The sequence below is a fragment of the Phoca vitulina genome, unplaced genomic scaffold (genome assembly GCF_004348235.1).
Source record: "Phoca vitulina isolate PV1807 unplaced genomic scaffold, GSC_HSeal_1.0 scaffold40, whole genome shotgun sequence".
In the NCBI taxonomy this organism is placed as follows: Eukaryota; Metazoa; Chordata; class Mammalia; order Carnivora; family Phocidae; genus Phoca; species Phoca vitulina.
The window spans coordinates 23,797,659-23,817,664 of NW_022589743.1; the positions used below are offsets into that span (position 1 = coordinate 23,797,659).

Sequence of the window (20,006 nt, forward strand, 5' to 3'; positions counted from 1 at the left end):
TGCTCAGCGGGGAGCCTGCTTCTCCCTCTCCCTCTGCCTGCCTCTCTGCCTACTTGTTCTCTCTCTCTATCTCTCTGTCAAATAATAAATAAAATCTTTTAAAAAAAACCTTATTTTTAAAGAAGTGAAGTAATAATTCATGCTATAATATCTATGAACCTTGAAAAGATTATTACAAGATTATACTAACTGAAAGAAACCAAACACAAAAGACCACACCTTATATAATTTCATTTATATGAAAGTCCAAAATAGGCAAATCCAGAGGCAGAAAGCAGATTAGATGAGTAGTTGCCAGGGGCTGGGGGAGGAGGTGGGGGGGATGGGGGAGTAACCGGATTTCTTTCTGAGGAGATGAAATGTCCTAAAATTGATTGTGACGGTTGCACAACTCTGTGAATGGACTAAAAACCATTCAATTGTATACTTTAAAAGGGTGCATTTTACAACATGTGAATCATATTTTAGTAGAGCCGTTATTTTTTTTTTTTTAAAGATTTTATTTATTTATTTGACAGAGACAGAGACAGCGAGAGAGGGAACACAAGCAGGGGGAGTGGGAAAGGGAGAAGCAGGCTTCCTGCCGAGCCGGGAGCCCGATGTGGGACTCGATCCCGGGACTCCAGGATCATGACCTGAGCCGAAGGCAGTCGCTTAACCAACTGAGCCACCCAGGCGCCCCGAGCCGTTATTTTTTTAAAAATCCAATGCCACCAGGCCCAGGAGCAGTGCCAGGCACAATGGGAAGCTGACCAGGACCACTGGGGGAAGGGTGTTCCCCACACATGGTGTAGGGACTACTGGTTTTCCACATTAAAAAAAAAACCAGTGGATTGGGTCCCCACCTCACCATTAACAAAACTGTGATTTCCGGTGGATTAGAGACCACTGTGAGAGGAGATGCCATAACCATTCTGAAGATCAGCCAGAGACTCTTTATAACCATTGGAGGGAAAGTCAGTAATATCCAGTCAACGAGGCCAGTGTGCACACCCTCTTGGCTGCATTATTTCCCCTCCAGTTTTGTATCCTAGAAACCCGTGTACGGGTGAAGGGCTGCGCACTGCGGCATTCCTCATCACGGCCATACACCGGAAACAGCCAAGCATTTGTCAGCAGAGGAGTAGATTCATAAAATGTGGCATAGGCATATAATATAGTACTATGCAGTTAAAATGAATACATTAGGACTAGGTAAATTAACATGGACAGCTATCCAAACATGCTGATCCCAAAAGCAAACTTCGCAACAGTGCACACAGTGTGATACTGTTTCTGTACATTTGTGTATCTCACACCCTGCAGAGAATGTCACAGTAGCGGTGTCTCTGGGGAGGGAGGGGCTGGGGAGGGCAACCAAGTGACTGCACTTGTACTTGGGAAGCTAGAGTTCCCAGAGTTCCCAGACGGAAGGAAAGACAATCCAAAGCCCAAATGCTGGTGAGATTTTAAAATCTGGCTCAGTGTCCACCAGCCAGGTTGACAGGAATTCCAGGGTCCTATGCTGGATTAAAAGTCAGGTTTGGGCGCCTGGGTGGCTCAGTCGGTTAAGCGTCTGCTTTCGGCTCAGGTCGTGATCCCAGGGTCCTGGGATCGAGCCCCGCATCGGGCTCCCTGCTCGGCAGGAAGCCTGCTTCTCCCTCTCCCACTCCCCCTGCTTCTCCCTCTCCCACTCCCCCTGCTTGTGTTCCCTCTCTCGCTGTGTCTCTCTCTGTCAAATAAATAAATCTTTAAAAAAAAAAAAAAGTCAGGTTTATTGAGATAGAATTTACACACTGTAAGTTTCCCCCCTTTTGAAGTTCAAGGGATGTATACAATCTTGTGACCACCACCACAGTCAAGATACAGAATCCTTCTGTCACCCAGAAAGTTCCTCCAGCCCCAGGCAACCACTGATACGTTTTCTGTCCCAATAGTTTTGCCTGTTCCAGACTTTCTTCTAAAGGCAAACTTTCCGTATGTTGCCTTTGGAATTAGCTTCTTTCATATAGCATAATGCATTGGAGATTCATTATTGCCAAGTAGAACAACAACCACCACAAGTTGTTCAGTTCACTTTATGTTGAAGTGCACTTGAGTTTCGTTTTTTTTTTTTTTTTTGAGTATAGTTGACCCACAATGTTATGTTAGTTTCCAGTGTACAACATAGTAACTGGATTGTCATATACACTATGCTCTGCCCTCCCTAAGTGTCGCTAACCTGTCACCATTTAACACTGTTGCAGCACTGTTGACTGTTCCCCATGCTGTGCCTTTCATCCCCGTGCCTCAGTCCTTCCAGAACCGGTAGCCCCTGCCTCCCACACCCCTTCGCCCATCTTGCCCATCCCCATGATCACCTCCCTCCCCTCTGGCAATCACCAGTTTGCTCTGTGTTTATGGGTCTGTTTCTGGTTTGTTTATTTGTTTTATTCTTTTTTTTTTTTTTTACAATTTTACTTACTTATTTATTTATGTATGTATTTATTCAGTACAAGAAGTGGGGGGGAGAGGAGGAGAGAGGATCTCCAGCGGAGTCCACGCTGAGCAAGGAGCCTGACGCGGGACTCAGTCTCATGACCCCGAGATCATAACCTGAGCTGAAATCAGGAGTCAGACACTCAACCAGCTGAGCCACCCAGGCGCCCCTGTTTCATTCTTTAGATTCCACATATGAGTGAAATCACGTGGTAGTTGTCTTTCTCCATCTGACCTATTTCACTTACCATCATACTCTGTAGCTCCATCCATGTTGTCGCAAATGGCAAGATTGTGTTTTTTTATGGCTGAGTAATATTCCTGTGTCTGTCTCACATCTTTTTTTTTTTTTTTTTAAGATTTTATTTATTTATTTGACAGGGACAGCGAGAGAGGGAACAGAAGCAGGGGGAGTGGGAGGGGGAGAAGCATGCTTCCTGCAGAGCAGGGAGCCCGATGCAGGGCCTGATCCCGGACCCTGGGATCATGACCTGAGCCGACGGCAGATGCCCAACCGACTGAGCCACCCAGGCGCCCCTCCCCTTGGTATTTGTGGAGGAACCTCTGGACAATTTTTCACAGTGGCTGTACCAGTTTACATCCCCACCAACAGTACATGAAGATTCCTTTTTCTCCATCCACATTCTTGTCAGTACTTGTTACTCCTTGTCTTTCTATACTAGTCATTCTGACAGGTGTGAGGTGATATCTCATTGTGATTTTGATTTGCATTTCCCTGGTGCTGAGTGTTGTTGAGCATCGTTCCATGTGTCTGTTGGCCATCTGGATGTCTTTGTCAGATATTTTTGGTGTTGAGTTGCATAAGTTCTTTACATGTTTTGGGTATTCACCCTGATAACAGATATATCATTTGCAAATATCCTCTCATTCAGTAAGTTTCTTTTCATTTTGTTGTTGGTTTCCTTTGCTGTGCAAAAACTTTTTATTTTTATATAGTCCCAACAGCTTATTTTTGCTTTTGTTTCCCTTGCCTGAGGAGACATATCTAGAAAAATGTTGCTAAGGCTGATGTCAGAGAGATTGCTGCTTATATTTTCTTCTAGGAGTTTTATGGTTTCAGGTCTTATATGTAAGTCTTCAATCCATTTTGAGTTTATTTTTGTATATGGTGTAAAAAAAAAAAAAGTGGTCCAGTTTTCTCAGCACCATTTATTGAAGAGACTGTCTTTTCCCCACTGTATATTCTTGCCTCCTTTGTTGTATATTAATTGACCACATAAGCATGGGTTTATTTATGGGCTCTCTATTCTGTTCCATTGATGTATGTGCCTGTTTTTGCACCAGTACCATATTGTTTGGTTGTTTGTTTGTTTGTTTTAGAGAGAGCACGTGGGCAGGGGAGGGAGGAGGCAGAGGGAGAGAGGGAATCCCAAGCAGGCCCCACACCCAGAGCAGAGCCCAATGTGGGGCTCAATCTTATGACCCTGAGATCATGACCTGACCTGAAATCAAGAGTCAGACGCTTAACTGACTGAGCCAACTAGGTGCCCCTGGAATTGTTTTCTTAATTTCTCTTTCTGCTAACTCATTATTAGTGCATAGAAATGCAACAGATTTCTGTATATTCATTATGTATCCTGCAGCTTCACTGAATTCATTTATTTATTCTAGCAGATCTTTGGTGGACTCTTTAGAGTTTTCTGTGTATGGTATCATGCCATCTGCTAATAGTGACAGTTTTACTTCTTCCTTACCAATATGGATGCCTTTTCATTTCTTATCTGATTGCTGTGGCTAGGACTTCCAGTACTATGGTGAATAAAAGTGACAAGTGTCCTTGTTTTGTTCCTGATCTAAGAAGAAAAGCTCTCAGGTTTTTGCCAAGTATGATGTTAGCTGTGGGTTTGTCATATGTGGCCTTGATTACGTTGAGATATGTTCCCTCTAAACTGACTTTGTTGAGAGTTTTTATCATGAATCGATGTTGAATTTTGTCAAATGCTTTTTCTGCATCTCTTGAGATAATCGTATAATGTGGTGTATCATATTGATTTGTGGATATTGAACCATCCTTACATGTATGGAATAAATCCCACTTGATCACAGGTGAATGATCTTTTTAATGTATTGTTGAATGTGGTTTGCTTATATTTCCTTTAGGATTTTTGCATCTATGTTCATTAGAGATATTGGCCTGTAGTTCTTTCTTTCCCTTTTTTTTTTTTTCTTGTAGTGTCTTTGTCTGGTTTTGGTATCAAACTAATACTGTGCTCATAGAATGTATTGGGAAGCTTTCCTTCCTCTTCCATTTTTTGGAATAGTTTAAAGAGAATAGGTATTAACTCTTCTTTAAATGTTTGGTAGAATTCACCTGCAAATCCATCTGGTCCTGGACTTTTGTTTGTTGGGAGTTTTTTTGATTGCTGATTCAATTTTGTTACTAGTAATCAGTCTGTTCAGATTTTCTATTTCTTTTTCATTAGTTTTGGAAGATTGTATGTTTCTAGAAATTTATTGATTTCTTCAAGGTTGTCTAATTCGTTGGCATGTAATTTTTCATAGTAATCTCTTATAATCATTTATATTGTTGTCAGTTCTCTTTCATTTCTGATTTTATTTATTTGGGTCCTCTCTTTTATCTTAATGAGTCTGGCTAAAAGTTTATCAATTTTGTTTATTTTTTTAAAGAACCAGCTCTTGGTTTCATTGGTATTTTCCTTTTTGAGGGGGAGTATTTTCCTATTTTTTAAGACTTTATTTCATTTATTTCTACTCTGATCTTTATTATTTCCTTCTTTTAACTTTGGGCTTTGTTTGTTGTTGTTGTTGTTTTTAATTAATTAATTTATTTATTTATTTGACAGAGAGACAGCAATAGAGGGAACACAAACAGGGGGAGTGGGAGAGGGAGAAGCAGGCTCCCTGCTGAGCAGGAGCCCGATGTGGGACTCGATCCCAGGACCCCGGGATCATGACCTGAGCTGAAGGCAGACGCTTAACGACTGAGCCACCCAGGGCGCCCCTGTTTGTTGTTTTTTTTCTAGTTCCTTTCGGTGTAAGTTAGATTGTTTGAGATTTTTCTTGTTTCTTGAGTTAGGACTGTATCACTGTAAATTTCCCTCTTAGAACTACTTTTGCTGCCTCCCAAAGATTTTGGACCATTGTGTTTTCATTTTCATTTGCCTCCATGGCTTTTTACATTTTCTCTTCGATTTCTTGTTGACCCATTGGCTGTTTAGTAGCATGTTGTTTATCCTCCATGTGTTCGTGAGTTTTTCCAGCTTTTTCTTCTAATTGATTTCTAGTTTCATATTGTTGTGGTTGGAAAAAAATGCTTGATATGATTTCAATGTTGTTTTTTTTTTTTTAAGATTTTATTTATTTATTTGACAGAGAGAGACACAGTGGAGAGGGAACACAAGCAGAGGGAGTGGGAGAGGGAGAAACAGGCTTCCCACGGAGCAGGGAGCCCGATTCAGGGCTTGATCCCAGGACCCTGGGATCATGACCTGAGCTGAAGGCAGATGCCCAATGACTGAGCCACCCAGACACCCCTCAATCTTCTTAAATGTAGAGTTTAAAAAAAAATTTTTTTTAATTTGAGAGAGAGAACAGGGGGAGGGGCAGAGAGAGGGAGAGGGGGAGAGAAAGAGACAGGGAAACAGAGAGAGAGAGATTTCCATGCTGAGCATGGAAGCTGACATGGGGCTCGATCTCACAACCCTGAGATCATGACCTGAGCCAAAATCAAGAGTCAGATGCTTAACCGACTGAACCACCCAGGCACCCCTTAAATGTTGTATGGCCTAACAGGTGATCAATCCTGGAGAATGTTCCATGTGCACCTGAAAAGAATGTGTGTTGCCTTGTTTTTGGATGGAAAGCTCTGTACATGTCTGTTTTTGTTTGTTTGTTTGTTTTGTCTGTTAATTTGAGTCCATCTGGTCTAATGTGCCATTCAAAGACACTGTTTCCTTATTGATTTTCTGTCTGGATGATCTATCCATTGATGTAATTGGGGTGTTAGTCACCTACTATTATTGTATTACTGTCAATTTTGTTCTTTATGTCTGTTCATATTTGCTTTATGTATTTAGATGCTACAATATTGGGAGCATAGATATTTATAACTATCATATTTTCTTGTTGGACTGATCCCCTCATCTATAATGTCCTTCTTTGTCTCTTATTAGTCTTTGTTTTAAAATCTGTTTTGTCTGATGTAAGTAAGTATTGCTACCTCGGCATCCCCCCACCCCCACCCCCTGCTGTTCACCCTCACCCCTGCTTCCATTTGCATGGCATATTTTTTTCCATCCCTTCATTTTCAGTCTGTCTTTAAGTCTGAACTGAGTATCTTGTAGACAGCATATGGATGGGTCTAGTCTTTTTTATCCATTCTCTCACCCTCTGTCTTTTGATTGGAGCATTTAGACCATTCAGATTTAAAGTAATTATTGACAGGTGTGTGCTTATTGCCATTTTGTTAAGTGTTTCCTATTGGTTTTTGTGACTTGCCAGCTATTGATGACTGCATAAAGCTGCTAAAGAACAGGTGTTTGTGTGGATCTATGTCTTCATTTCTCTCTCCCACATCCAACTTTCTTCAATACATATTTTGTAGTGTTTTCATAATGAACTAGTGTTATTTATGTAATACAAATCAACAATGAGATACCACTTTCTGCCTTTCAAACCAGCAAGGATTTTTTTTTAAATTTTTTATTGTTATGTTAATCCCTTTTTTTTTTTTTTAATAACTGGAAGTCTGTACCTCTTAATTCCCTAAACCTATTTCACTTGTCCCCTCCCCTTCCTCTCCCTCCCCTCTGGCAACCACCAGTTTGTTCTCTGTTTATGAGGATGATTCTGGTTTTTTGTTCATTTGCTTTGCTTTTCAGACTTCATATATAAGTGAAATCATATGGTGTGTGTCTGACTTTTGCACTTAGCATAACACCCTCTAGGTCCATCCATGTTGTCACAAATAGCAAGATCTCATTCTGTGTTATGGTTAATATTCCATTGTGTGTGTGTGTGTGTGTACATATACTTATATACACACAACTATATATACTCTGTATGTATATACGGATACACACACACATACATACACACACATCTTCTTTATCCATTCATCTATCAGTGGACACTTGGGTTGCTTCCATAATTTGGCTATTACGTATAATGTTTCAGTAAACACAGGGGTATATATATCTTTTTGAATTAGTGTTTTCATTGTCTTTGTGTAAATACCCAGTAATGAAATTTGGTATTTCTATTTTTTAATCTCTTGAGGAACCTCCATACTGTTTTCCACAGTGGCTGCACCAGTTTACATTCCCACCAACAGTGAATGAGGGTTCCCTCTTCTCCACATCTTTTTTTTTTTTTTTAAGATTTTATTTATTCATTTGACACAGAGAGAAAGAGAGCACAAGCAGGGAAAGCAGCAGGCAGAGGGAGAGAGAGAAGCAGGCTTCCCACTGAGGGGGGAGCCCGATGCGGGACTCGATCCCAGGACCCCGGGATCATGACCTGAGCTGAAGGCAGACGCTTAACCGACTGAGCCACCCAGGCGCGCCTCCTCTTCTCCACACCTTCACCAACACTGACATCTTGTCTTTTTGATACTAGCCATTCTGACTGGTGTGAGGTGGTACCTCATCATGGTTTTGATTTGCATTTCCCTGATGATTACTGGTTTCATGTATCTGTTGGCCATCTGTGTGTCTTCTTTAGAAAAATGTTTTTTCAGGCTCCCTGCCCATTTTTAAATCAGATTATTTGGGGTTTTTTGGTGTTGAGTTGCATAAGTTCTTTATATATTTTGGGTATTAACCCCTTGTCAGATAAATCATTTGCAAATATCTTCTCTCATTCAGTAAGTTGTCTTCTCATTTTGTTGATGGTTTCCTATGCTGTGCAAAAGCTTTTTATTTTGGTGTAGTCTCAATAGTTTATTTTTTGCTTTTGTTTCCCTTGCCTGAGGAGACACATCCGTAAATATGTTACTAAGGCTGACGTTCAAGAGATTACTGCAAACCAGCAAGGATTTTTAAGGCAACGATACTCAGCTTTGTTGAGGGTACTGTGCATCATCTATTTGGTCTTTTCAGAGGACACTTTGGCATAATGGAGCAAGAAGCTTGACGCATGTGTGCCTTTGGGTGGGTAATTTCACTTCTAGGAATTCAGCCGTGCAACAGGTGTTTGCTGACCTACCCAGTGTACTGAGCCCCCAGCAGGGTGCCGGGAAGCCCTTGGTGAGACAGGGGTTGTCCCCACCCCCAAAGCACCCTCAGCAGAGGCAGGACAGTTATCACTCAAGTGTCTATTCAGGGACAGGGTAAGAAGTTCTGCAAAGGAGCTCCTTTCCCGGCTTCTGAGTACCATCCCTGTGCTGAGCAGCTGTGTGACCTTGGGCAAGTCCCTCTACCTCTCTGAGCCTGATGAAAACTCTTCTGCATCAAAGTCTAAGGAGCTAAGAGCTGTAGAGGAGCTGCTCACAAGCCAGGCTTCCCTCTCCCTCAAAGCCCCAGTGAGGTTGAGGTGACGGTCGTAGAGCTCTGGGAATATACGAATACATTACATACTGCAGACAGTATTTATATAATTACATCTGATAATTCACATACTTTAGAAAGAGGATTTTCATAGTATGTGGATTGTATGTCAATAAATCTATTTTAAAAAAAGGGTAATCTCTTAACAAGGGACCAACTCTGCTAAAAATGTTTTTCTGGTGGGAAATGAAAGCTTTATGAAAATTAGACTTCCAGAAACAAGGAAAAACCTCTAGGAGAGAAGGAGACTCTGTGGTTAACTTCAGAAACAGGCGCAGACAGAAGTCTAGGTGACAAAGGAACCACTTGCTTCCCCCCTGCAGCTGACCACTAACCTTTGCCACAGAGTAGTGCTGGGTATCCTGTGGTTAGTAGGAACGGGAGGCCCAGGGCGCGAGAAGCTCTTCCAAGCCCTGCTGGCTCCAATTGTAGCCACAGCTTCTCCCCACCCTCTGCCCATTGGTTGGTTATAATTTCAGATACCTGAAGCCAGATGTGGACAAGAAATCTAAACATAAGACAGCAGTAAAGAAGAAGACCCTGAACCCCGAGTTCAATGAGGTACAAGGGGCTGGTGAAGCTGCTGGGAAGCTGCTTGCTCTCCCCCAGGGCAGGGGGCCTGGGGGGGGCTGAGTTTTCCAAGGGCTACTGTGGGAACTGAGGGGTAGGAGGGGCCCCCAGGAGAGCCCTCGGCCACAGTGGGGTTGTGGGGGCAGGGGAGAGACAGGCCAGGCTGAACCAGGCCAAAGTGGTATGGATGGAGGGGCAGGGAAGCCTGGAAAGCTCTTTCCAGGATCAAATTGATGGGACATGGCCGTGTAGGATGTGGAGGTGGAATGGGGGGAGCCCAACAGCAAGAGGGGAGGTGCAAGTGAGGTGGGGGAAGCTCTGGGTGGGATGCGAGAATGTGAGATGCCCTGGGGCCTTGAGAAGGTCTGGTCCAGGTGGATACCCAGGTCCTCAGCCCAGGGGGCAGATACATCTGGAGAGCAGCGGAGGGGCCTAGGGAAGAGCCTGAGTGACTGAGGAGCAGGCAGAGGAGACTAAGGAGATGCTTCCAGAGGGTGAAGGGGATACCAGATGTCAGATCATCCCAGGTGTCTATGGAAGAGAGCGTTTCACAAAGAAGGGAGTGGTGAGCAGAGCAGACCCAAGAGAGGTCAAGCACACCAAGGCCAGCTCGTGTGTATTGATCTGGCAGTAAGGAAGCTCTTGGGGATCTGGAGAGAGCAGCTTCAGGGACAGAGGAGCAGGTAGGTTGGAGGGCAGGGGACCCTGAGGACCCCAGCCAGGCTCCAGGCAGAAGTGGGTGGAATGGGTGAGAATCTGCCCTCGTCCACCACCAAGCACTGACCACCCTCCCATTCCTCCCTCCCTCCCTCCCTCCCCCGCCTCACCACACCCCTCACCACACCTCAGAGCCTTCCTGGCCACTGGCCAAGTTCCAGGCCCTGTGGCCTTGGCCCTGACTCTCTTCCTCTGGCCACCAGGAATTCTGTTACGAGATTAAGCATGGGGACCTAGCGAAGAAGACTCTGGAAGTTACTGTTTGGGATTATGACATTGGAAAATCCAACGATTTCATTGGTAAGAGCACACAATGAGAATGCTGTTTGGCCACATGGGTCCGAATCCAGGCCACAGCCCCTCCTTCCTGGCCTCTATGGCCCCAGCTTTCCCCAGACTGTCTGCCCTCAGACACAGGGGGCCTCAGACCTTACCCAGCCTGACTCCATGTGACAGAGGAGTAGACAGGCCCAGAGAGGGAGAGAGGCCTGGGAGGGCCACACAGCAGTCTTGGTGGGGCAGGGGTGTGAGGTGATGATGGTCAGTGCTTTGGGCTGGCCTCTGAGCCCTGTGGCCCCGAACTCCTGGTCAGCTTCATGGCTGTGCAGAGTAGAACTGCGCCCATCCCTCGGCCCCCGACGCATGACGTTGCCCTTCACCCCCCGCCTCGCTGTGGTCCTGGAGAGGGGAAGGACGGGATCCCAGGGCCCTGATCGGGCGGGGGCAGGAGGGCCGGCTAAGAGTGCGGTGTGGTTGGCAGACCACTGCCCAGCTTCAGAGCCCGGTGGGTGGGGTGGGGAGAAGAGCCTTGGAGCACAGAATCGGGAGGGGCGGCCTTGGGGTAGGGGCACCTGCCCCCAGGCCCCCGGGAGTCACCGTGTCCCCGGCCACCCCGCTGGCTCCCTTCCCGCAGGCGGTGTGGTTCTGGGCATCAACGCTAAGGGCGAGCGCCTGAAGCACTGGTTTGACTGCCTAAAAAACAAGGACAAGCGGATCGAGCGCTGGCACACGCTCACCAACGAGCTCCCGGGGGCCGTGCTCAGCGACTGACCAGCCCCCACCTGCCGCCGCACCCACCCCTGCCTGTCTCCTGGCCCGGCACCGGCCTGGCCCTGGGCCTCCTCAGCTGCCACCAAGGGCCTCGGCCCTCATCTTAGGGGAGATCCAGGATGCCCGCTCGGACGCTGCGCCACGGCGGCCCCTGCTCGGAGGCTGAGGGGGGCTCCGCCGCTCCGGGCACAGCAAGGCCGGAGAGCTGGGCCTGCTCTCAGCCCCTGGGGCCCAAGAAGGCGGGAGGGGGGAGAGGACCTTGGCCTCGGCGCCCACCCCAGGGAAGGGAACGGGGCCGTCCGGGGGCTGAGGGCCCTACTGGAGGTCAGCAGTAAGTCAGGGGGACCCCAGGCTGAGAGAACAGGAGTGGAGGGGCGCCTTGGCAGGCCAGTGAGCACTCCCGAGAGGGACATTAGGGAGCGGGGCGTGGGGGGAAGGAGATTTGGGGAAGTATTCCCAAAAAAGAGGTTCTTACTACATCCGTTCATCTCTGGCATTACTGGGCGGGTGGAAAAAAGCTGACCTGAGAGCAAGGAGCGAGGTGAAGTTCCCACAGGCTCTCACTGAACATGGGCAATTGGCAAGCACTTCACTCAATGATTCCACAAGCCCTTGGAGATGAATGAGACCCAGGGCCTGCCCTCTGAGAGTTCCTTGTCTAATCAAGGAGCTAAAAACAAACCATTACAACAGGGAGGGAGGAATGCCAAGGCCGGGCTGACATACCTGTGAGTGCCATGGACTCTGACTCTACTGGGAGGCAGGGAGGGCTTCCCGGAGGAGGTGATGCTTCAGCAAGGCCTTGAAGGGTGAATGGAGTTTCTGGGCAGACAAAGGGGAAGGGCAATGTGTGCAGTGGGAATGATCTATAAAAGCCTAGATAAAAGCCTAGAGGGGAGGGTATGGTGATTGGGCTAGGGTCGCTGTGCAAGACCTGGGGTCTCTGGAGACAGGGTGTGTTAGGACAGGAGTGGGGCCTAGAGGTGATGTCACCCACCCCTGCTCTCACCCCACCCCTGCCTGCCAGGCCAGCCCCAGCTCATAGCTTTGGGGGAAGTGATGGAAGCACTGTGGTGAAACTGATCTTGGGGCAGGGTCTAGTTCAGTCCTCAGACCCAGTTCTCCCCACTTTAATCTTTCTCCTCCCAAGGAACCTGGCTCTCATTCTTACCAGCTTAAGCATGAGGTCAGCTGTAATCAAGAAAAGGGTCCCCCCCCCTTTTTTTTCATGAAGCAAAAAGTCCTCATCTTCACCCTCTTCTTCCTTTCACCCACCCCCCACTTCTGAGTCCAGGCCTGGGGAGTGAGGGGTCCAGGTGAACGCCCACACATCCTGGCCTTACTGTGGCCACTGATGTCCCTTTCAGGAGTGCTGGGTGGCAATCCAGGGCCTCCTTTCTGAGGGGCCTGTGCGGCTGGCTCCTACCTCCAAGGGCTGAGAGAGACACCCTGCCTGGTGGGCCTGGCACCCTGAGTCAGATTGAGGGCATCGCAATTTGGGGGCCCACGTGTGAAGTCCCAAGTTTTTCCTGCCTACCAAGGGGCCTTCAAGACTGCTGTATGAACAAATGCAGAGCCAGAGAATTTGTGTGTTTGCCCCAGCACTGCACTAACGGAAAACAGAGGCCCAGAGAGGGAAGGTGACGAGCCTGAGTGAGGCCTCCCTGCCCCGCCACAGCTGGGGTAGGCCAGGCTCCCTGGCCCCTGCCTCACCCCCGGCCCAGAGCTCTGGACACCATGCTTCAAGGGAAGGAGGCCCGTCCTGTTAGCTTCCTGCCTGGGGCTCAGCCCTGCGGGCCGCAGACACAAAGCACATCACCATCTGAGGCCTAGGGTGATGATTCGAACTCCACCAAGTGCCCATCAGCCCTTTCCCGGTCTGCAGGGACCACAGGACTCTGGCCCCCACACAGTACCTGGCAACTTGGCTGGTCACAGAGCCTTGGTGTTCCTGTCTTTGAAGCGGCTTTGTGTATGTTAAGGGTTTTTACATGCACTGTCTTAATGAATTTTCACAATTCTGTGAGGTGGGTTTGTCATCTTCATTTGACAGATGAAGAAACAGATTCAGAGAGGCTGAGTAGTCTGTCAATGTCACACAGCAGGGCAAGGGCAAACCAGGACTCAGCCCAGGTCCTGTGACTGCCGCATCCTCTGGTTGGCTGGGAGATAGTACTCCCCAGTCCTCTCCCTCCTGGGCTGTGGAGGGCTCAGCAGATACACTCAGAAGACTCGGGAAGCTCTGGCGCCTGATGAAGGGGTGGGACCACAGCGCTGTCCTGCTGCCTCATCCCCTAGATGGCTTTGAAATCATTGATCCACTTAGAACTTCCCCAGAGGTCCCCAGGGTCCAGGCCCGGAACTCAGCTATCCCTCCCTAACCTCTGAGTCCGTGGGCCAGACCTTCCTCCCCGTGGGGGCTGAGGCAAGGGCTCCTCTCTTCTCCACAGGGCTGGAATGGGGGAACCTCTGGGGGACTAAGGAAAGAGATGGCCTATTTTTGAGGGGCCTCCTGGCTGGGTGAGCCTGGGTGTCTTCCAGCTTTGCCTCTGGGAGGGCCTCAGGAAAGGAGCTGCAGAGCTGCTCTGTGAAGATACTGAAATGCTGAAGGGCAAGGCTAGGAGGGGCCGTGAGTCTGACCCAATACAACGTCCTTGTTAGACACCAGGGAAACTGAGGCCCAGCGAGTGTAAGGAGCCCATTTAGGGCTCTCTACTGCCCCAGGTTGTGCAAGGGTAGACTTGGTCCCAGCTGACCCCAGGGACAGGATGGAAGATGGGTCTTCTGGACAACCAGCCCAAGTGGGGGGTGGGGCGCCTAGGGAGGAGGGCCCCCCAGGGAGTGAGGAACTCCTCGCCAGGGCCGGGCACTGCTCCTGACCCCTCGCGGACTGGATTTCTGTGACAGCTCTTTCGGAAGCTGCAGTCATCCGCTCTGCCTCCGACCTCAGACTGGCTTCCCTCCTCTGGTCTGTCAGCCCCACAAAAAGACGGGAACGTTGACGCCCCTCCCCCACCACGGCCAAAAGCCATTCCCGAGTCTGGTGTCTGTAACCAGGAAGTGGCCCGACGGCGCGCTGCGCCCTCCACGCCCGCCTCCCGCCGCCCCCACTGGCCAGTCCCAGACGGGCCCGCCTTCCACCCCCGAAGCGGGGAGCGCCTGGCCCCTAGCGGCGAGAGCGGGAACTGCGCCTCCCGGCCCGTGCATGTCCTTCCGTTTGCTCGTTCTCACAGCGGGACCCCGATGCATGGACTCTGGCTGTCGTCGACGCGGATGCTCGCGCACTGCTTACCACCGTTTTGCTACCATGTGGCGGCTGCACAACACGTCCTTAACCTGCAGCCCCACACTCGATTTTTGTACTTTCGTCTTACCTACTCGAGGGTGTCCTTTTTAAGTCTTATTTGTTAATATTTATAATGACCTATAATTCAAAGTAAATGAAAACGTTCACTGCAATCGCGTTGGCTTGAGAGACTCCTTCACATAGATTTGGATGAAAGGCCCGGAAAGAACGGGAGGATGGCAACCGAGGCGCACTCAGCACACTGTCTCCCTTAACGCGTCACCAAGAACTCATTAGCGGCAGGTCTCGAGTTACAGGTGGGAAAACGAAGGCTCAGAGAGGTTAAATATTTGTGCCGAATCACACACCTGGTAAGTGACACAACCAGGATCCAACTAATGCCCCCCAAGACTTTGGATGCCAGGATCAGCATGCCATGCTGCCGTGCACTCATTCAACAAACAGCTGTGGAGGATTAACTCTACCACCAGGCGCTGGTCTAGGCACCTGGGGCAGAGTCATCAGCAGGACAGCCAACACACAGCAACTCTAGCATGTGAGAAGATGGCAATAGGGGCACCTGGCTGGCTCCGGAGCATGTGACTCGATCTCTGGCTCATGGGTCTGAGCCCCACACTGGGGGTAGAGATTACTTTAAAAAAAAAGACAAAGGAATTAGCTGTGGGGGGTTGGGCTTAAATAGGCAGGTGAGGGGGACCTCCAAAGAAAGTGACTTTTGATCTAAGACTCAGAGGGGATGAGGAAGGGAGCTATGGAGATACCTGGAATGGACTGTTTAGGTGGGGGAGATGGCCAGTATCCCTAGTGATGGGGGCAGGTGTGGCATGACTGAGAATAGCAAGAGCCGGGTGGGGCAAGGGAAGAGCCCTAAATGAGGGCACAGAACAGGGGACCAGGTCAAGTAGGACTTTATAAAGACTGGTTTTCACTCTGTGTGAGATGGGAGCTTATTTCAGTTGTAACAGGCCACCTGGTAGAGGACAAACCTATAGTCTCCCCTCTTAGACATTCCGCCACCAGTGAAGGCAGCAAACCCCGCACGAGCCCAGAGCGCTAAGGGAGGGGAAAAAGAGAGAGATCGTTTGAGGCAAGGCAATTAGTTCTTGCACTATTTCAGCAGGAAGGGAGTCCTTAAGGACTCTAAGAAAATAATAGGAACCAGAGAGAAGGTGCCAGAACTATTAGCAGTAGTAACACCCATATAGAGCTCTCAGACATGTAGACTGCTTTAAGTATTATACTCATTTATTCCTCATAATTATGATACTGTTTCAGTCCCCATTTTATAGATGGGAAAACTGAGGAACAGAGGAGCATGCTTAAGGAATAATTAAAGGGTAGAGCTGGGATTTGGACCCAAGCCTTGTGGCTCCAGGATCCATACTCTTAATCTCTACCCTATGCTGCTATAAGAAGCAAATGGTGTTGCCAGGTCTAGTGGAAGATGCCCAGGTCCCACTGGGTTTCTTGTAGGTTCACCCTTTTCATCCCCCAAGCTCCCAGAACCAGCAGGCTCCTGCTCAGCCAGGAAAGATTTTCCAGGGCTGACTCTCAGGGTCCTTGCTGTCATCTTGACCAAAGGCGATGCTCACCTTTGCCCAGTGGGTTCCTATCTGTCACGGGCCCCAATTCCCTTCTGTGTGTCCCCTGGCCACAGGTAGGCGTGATCTCTTATCTAGAGAACATGTTGAACTGGGGAGCACTTGTGTGGCTTCCCAGGGGCTAGCTGTGAGCCAGTGGAATTACTACATTATGAGAATCAGAAAACTGGGAAACCAAGATCTCTCAGAGCTTCCTAGGTTTTCTTCACTGCTCTGCACCTTCCTCCATCCTGCCTCTGTCAACACAGGCTTTCTGATTCATTAGTAGATAAATGATCCAAAATGGTGGCCTCAGCCCCAAGTTGGGGTGGCTTTTCAGCCACTGCTACCTTGGAATATTTTCTGACTCTTATTTAGCTTCTCAGGAGAGAAATGGCTCAGTTCAGATTGTAACTCACCTCCTTGGGGTCAAAGGGCCAGGGTGAGGTCATATAATAAAACCATGGCTATGGGCAAGGCACACAGGGTCAAGCATGTCTTTCAAAAGAAGTCCCTGAGCCAGTGGGAAAGGAGGAAGAGGTGCCAGCCAAGGGAAGAAAAGGGGACAAAAGCCAAAAAGCATCGCCATAGTATTCTAGGGCAGTAACCATTCGAAAAGCAAAGACTGGTAAACAACCAAAACACTACAGAAACAAGGAATGGACCTAACTTCCATTATGGCCCATCTGAAGGCTAGAGAGTCATGTAGTCATTTCCATTTTTAATTTATAAACATGATGAGATGTCTTGGAAATGTATGATAGAAAGTGAAGGGAGGGCGCCTGGGTGGCTCAGTTGGTTAAGCGATTGCCTTCGGCTCAGGTCATGATCCTGGAGTCCCGGGATCGAGTCCCACATCGGGCTCCCTGCTTGGCAGGGAGTCTGCTTCTCCCTCTGACCCTCCTCCTTCTCATGCTCTCTGTCTCTCATTCTCTCTCTCTCTCAAATAAATAAATAAAATCTTTAAAAAAAAAAAAAGAAAAAAGAAAAAAAAAAAGAAAGTGAAGGGAACAAAAAAATTAAAATTGAGTGTGGAGGGCAATCCTTTTCAATTATTTCATTGTGGAAAAAATTATTTCGTTGTGGTAAAATATAAATAAAATTTTTCATTTTAGGATGTGAGGGCAATCTGGCTGTGACATCTGTCACCCTACTGATCACCAAGGTTGACTCAGCTGATCTGGCTGCCTAGGCAGGTGTCTCCTTCCTTCTCCACCACTCCATGCATGTCCCTCCGAAGCTGTGTGCCCCAAGAGGACAACCTTCCCTGATGGAGGAGGACCGTTTTTCAGTCAAGGGTATATGAGTAGCTGCCCTCACCTGCTAGAATCTCGAAACCAGCTTTCAAGGTCCATTTGTAGGAAAACGTAGGGTAGTCAGCTTCCAAGACTCTAGGCACATCCAAATGAAGCACCACATGTGGCAGTCTGCCTTTCTTCAGGAAAAAAAAAATCACTTTAACCATTTTTAAGTTGACAATTCACTTGCATTAAGTACATTCATAATCTGGTGCAACAATCTCAACTATTTCTAGAAGTTTTTCATCATCCCAGACAGACACTCTGTGCTCATTAAACAATAGAACTTCCCATTTCCCCCACACTCAGCCCCTGGTATCCTCTATTTTACTGTCTTTAGGAAGTGCCTATTCTAAGTAACTTATATATAATCGGAATCAAATATTTGTTTTGTTATGACTGGCTTATCTCATTCAGCGTAATACTTTCAAGTCTCCTCCATGTTGTAGTACGTATCAGAACTTTGTTCCTTTTATGGCTGAAAAATATGAACATACCACATTTTGTTTATCCATTCATCTGTATGGTTTTTCTTTCTTTCTTTTTTTTTTTTTAATTTTATTTATTTGACAGAGAGACATAGCGAGACAGGGAACACAAGCAGGGGGAGTGGGAGAGGGAGAAGCAGGCTTCCTGAGGAGCAGGGAGCCCTATGTGGGGCTTGATCCCAGGACCCTGGGACCATGACCTGAGCCGAAGGCAGATGCGTAATGACTGAGCCACCCAGGCGCCCTCTTTTTTTTTTAAGTAAGCTCTATGCCCCAAGTGGGGCTTGAACTCATGACCCAGAAATCGAGTCAGATGCTCTACTGAGTGAGTGAGCCAGGCGCCCCATCCATTCATCTGTTGATGAATACTTGGGTTGTTTCCATCTTTTGGCTCTTGTGAATAATGCTGCTAGGAATATTATACGGGTATCTTAAGTTCTTGCTTTTGGTTCTTGGGGTCCATACCTAGGAGTGGAATTGTTGGGACATATGGTGAATCTACCTTTAACTTTTTGAGGAACCACGAAACTGTTTCCCACAGTGGCTGCAACATTACACATTCCTACCAGGAATGGACGAAGTCTCCATTTTCTCCACATCCTCGCCAAAACTTACTGTTTTCTGTTTGTCTTTATAATAGCTACCCTAATGGGTGTGGAGTGGTATCTTACTGCGGCTTTCATTTTCATTTACCTAATACCTAGTGAGGTTGAGCATCTTTTCATGTGCTTATTAGCCATCCATATACCTCCTTTGCAGAAATGCCCACTTGAGTCTTTGCCCACTTTTGAATTAAGTTCTTTTCATTGAATTGTAGGGATTCTTCATATGTTCTGGATATTAATCCCTTATGAGATATATGATTTATAAATATTTTCTCCCATTCCACGGGTTGTCTTTTCACTCTTGATAGTGTCCTTTGATGTACAGTAAGTTCTTCATTTTAAGACCAATTTAGGGGCACCTGGGTGGTTCAGTCGGTTAAGCGTCTGCCTTTGGCTCAGGTCGTGATCCCGGGGCCCTGGCATTGAGCCCCACATCGGGCTCCCTGCTCAGCGGGGAGCCTGCTTCTCCCTCTCCCACTGCTGCTCCCCCTGCTGGTTCTGTCAAATAAATAAAATCTTTAAAAAAAAGACCAATTTATTTTCTTTTGTTGCTTGTGGTTTTGCTGTCCTAAGATATCATGGCCAAATCCAACGTCATGAAGGTTTACCCATTTTCTTCTAAGTTTTTTTTTTTTTTTTAAAGATTTGGGAGAGCATAAGAGAGCACGGGCAGGGGGGATGGGCAGAGGGAGAGGGGGAAGCAGGCTCCCACTGAGCAGGGAGCCCAATGCAGGGCTCCATCGCAGGACTCTGGGATCATGACCTGAGCTTAGGGCAGATGCTTAACCGACTGAGCCACCCAGGCGCCCCTCTTCTAAGAGTTCTATAGTTTTAGCTCATAAATTTTTCTATATGTATGGTAAATGTCTACCTTCATTCTTTTGCATGTGGATATCCAGTTTTCCTACCTTTTCTTTAAGTTCATTGACCCTTTCTTCCACCTGCCCACATCTTCTGTCGAACCCCCCCAGTGTTTCAGTTATTTGTACTTGTTATAGTTGCCATATGTAGCTATTAACCCCACGATATGATGTTATAAATTTAAAGTGGTAAGCTTTTTTTTAAGATTTTATTTATTTGACAGAGAGTGAGAGAGCACAAAGATATCAAAAAGAGGGGCACCTGAGTGGCTCTGTCAGTTAAGCATCCAACTCTTGATTTCAGCTCAGGTCTAGTTCTCAGGGTTATGAGTTCAAGCCACGTGTTGGACTCTGCACTGGGCTCCGTGCTGGGCATAGAGCCTACTTAAATAAAAAAATAAAAATAAACGTATCAAAAAGAGAATATTTACTTCCATGTTACTGTCTTAAACACTCTTCACTCCTTCCTAAACATCTACATTTCTATCTGGTATAGTTTCTTCTCAGCCTGAAGAACTTTCTTCAACATTCTCTATTGTGAAATCTG

The 20,006-nt window shown here is 47.3% G+C and overlaps 1 protein-coding gene across 1 annotated transcript in view; it reads left to right on the plus strand.

Moving 5' to 3' along the window:
• DOC2B (double C2 domain beta) overlaps positions 1-13,347 on the plus strand; it is a 31,871-nt gene extending 18,524 nt beyond the window's left edge. The window contains exons 7-9 of the mRNA XM_032428843.1: positions 9,464-9,545; positions 10,475-10,571; positions 11,185-13,347. Of these exons, the coding sequence (XP_032284734.1) occupies positions 9,464-9,545; positions 10,475-10,571; positions 11,185-11,321 (316 nt within the window). The 3' untranslated portion in view covers positions 11,322-13,347. The remainder of the gene's footprint in view (positions 1-9,463; positions 9,546-10,474; positions 10,572-11,184) is intronic.
• The last annotated feature ends 6,659 nt before the right edge of the window (positions 13,348-20,006 follow it).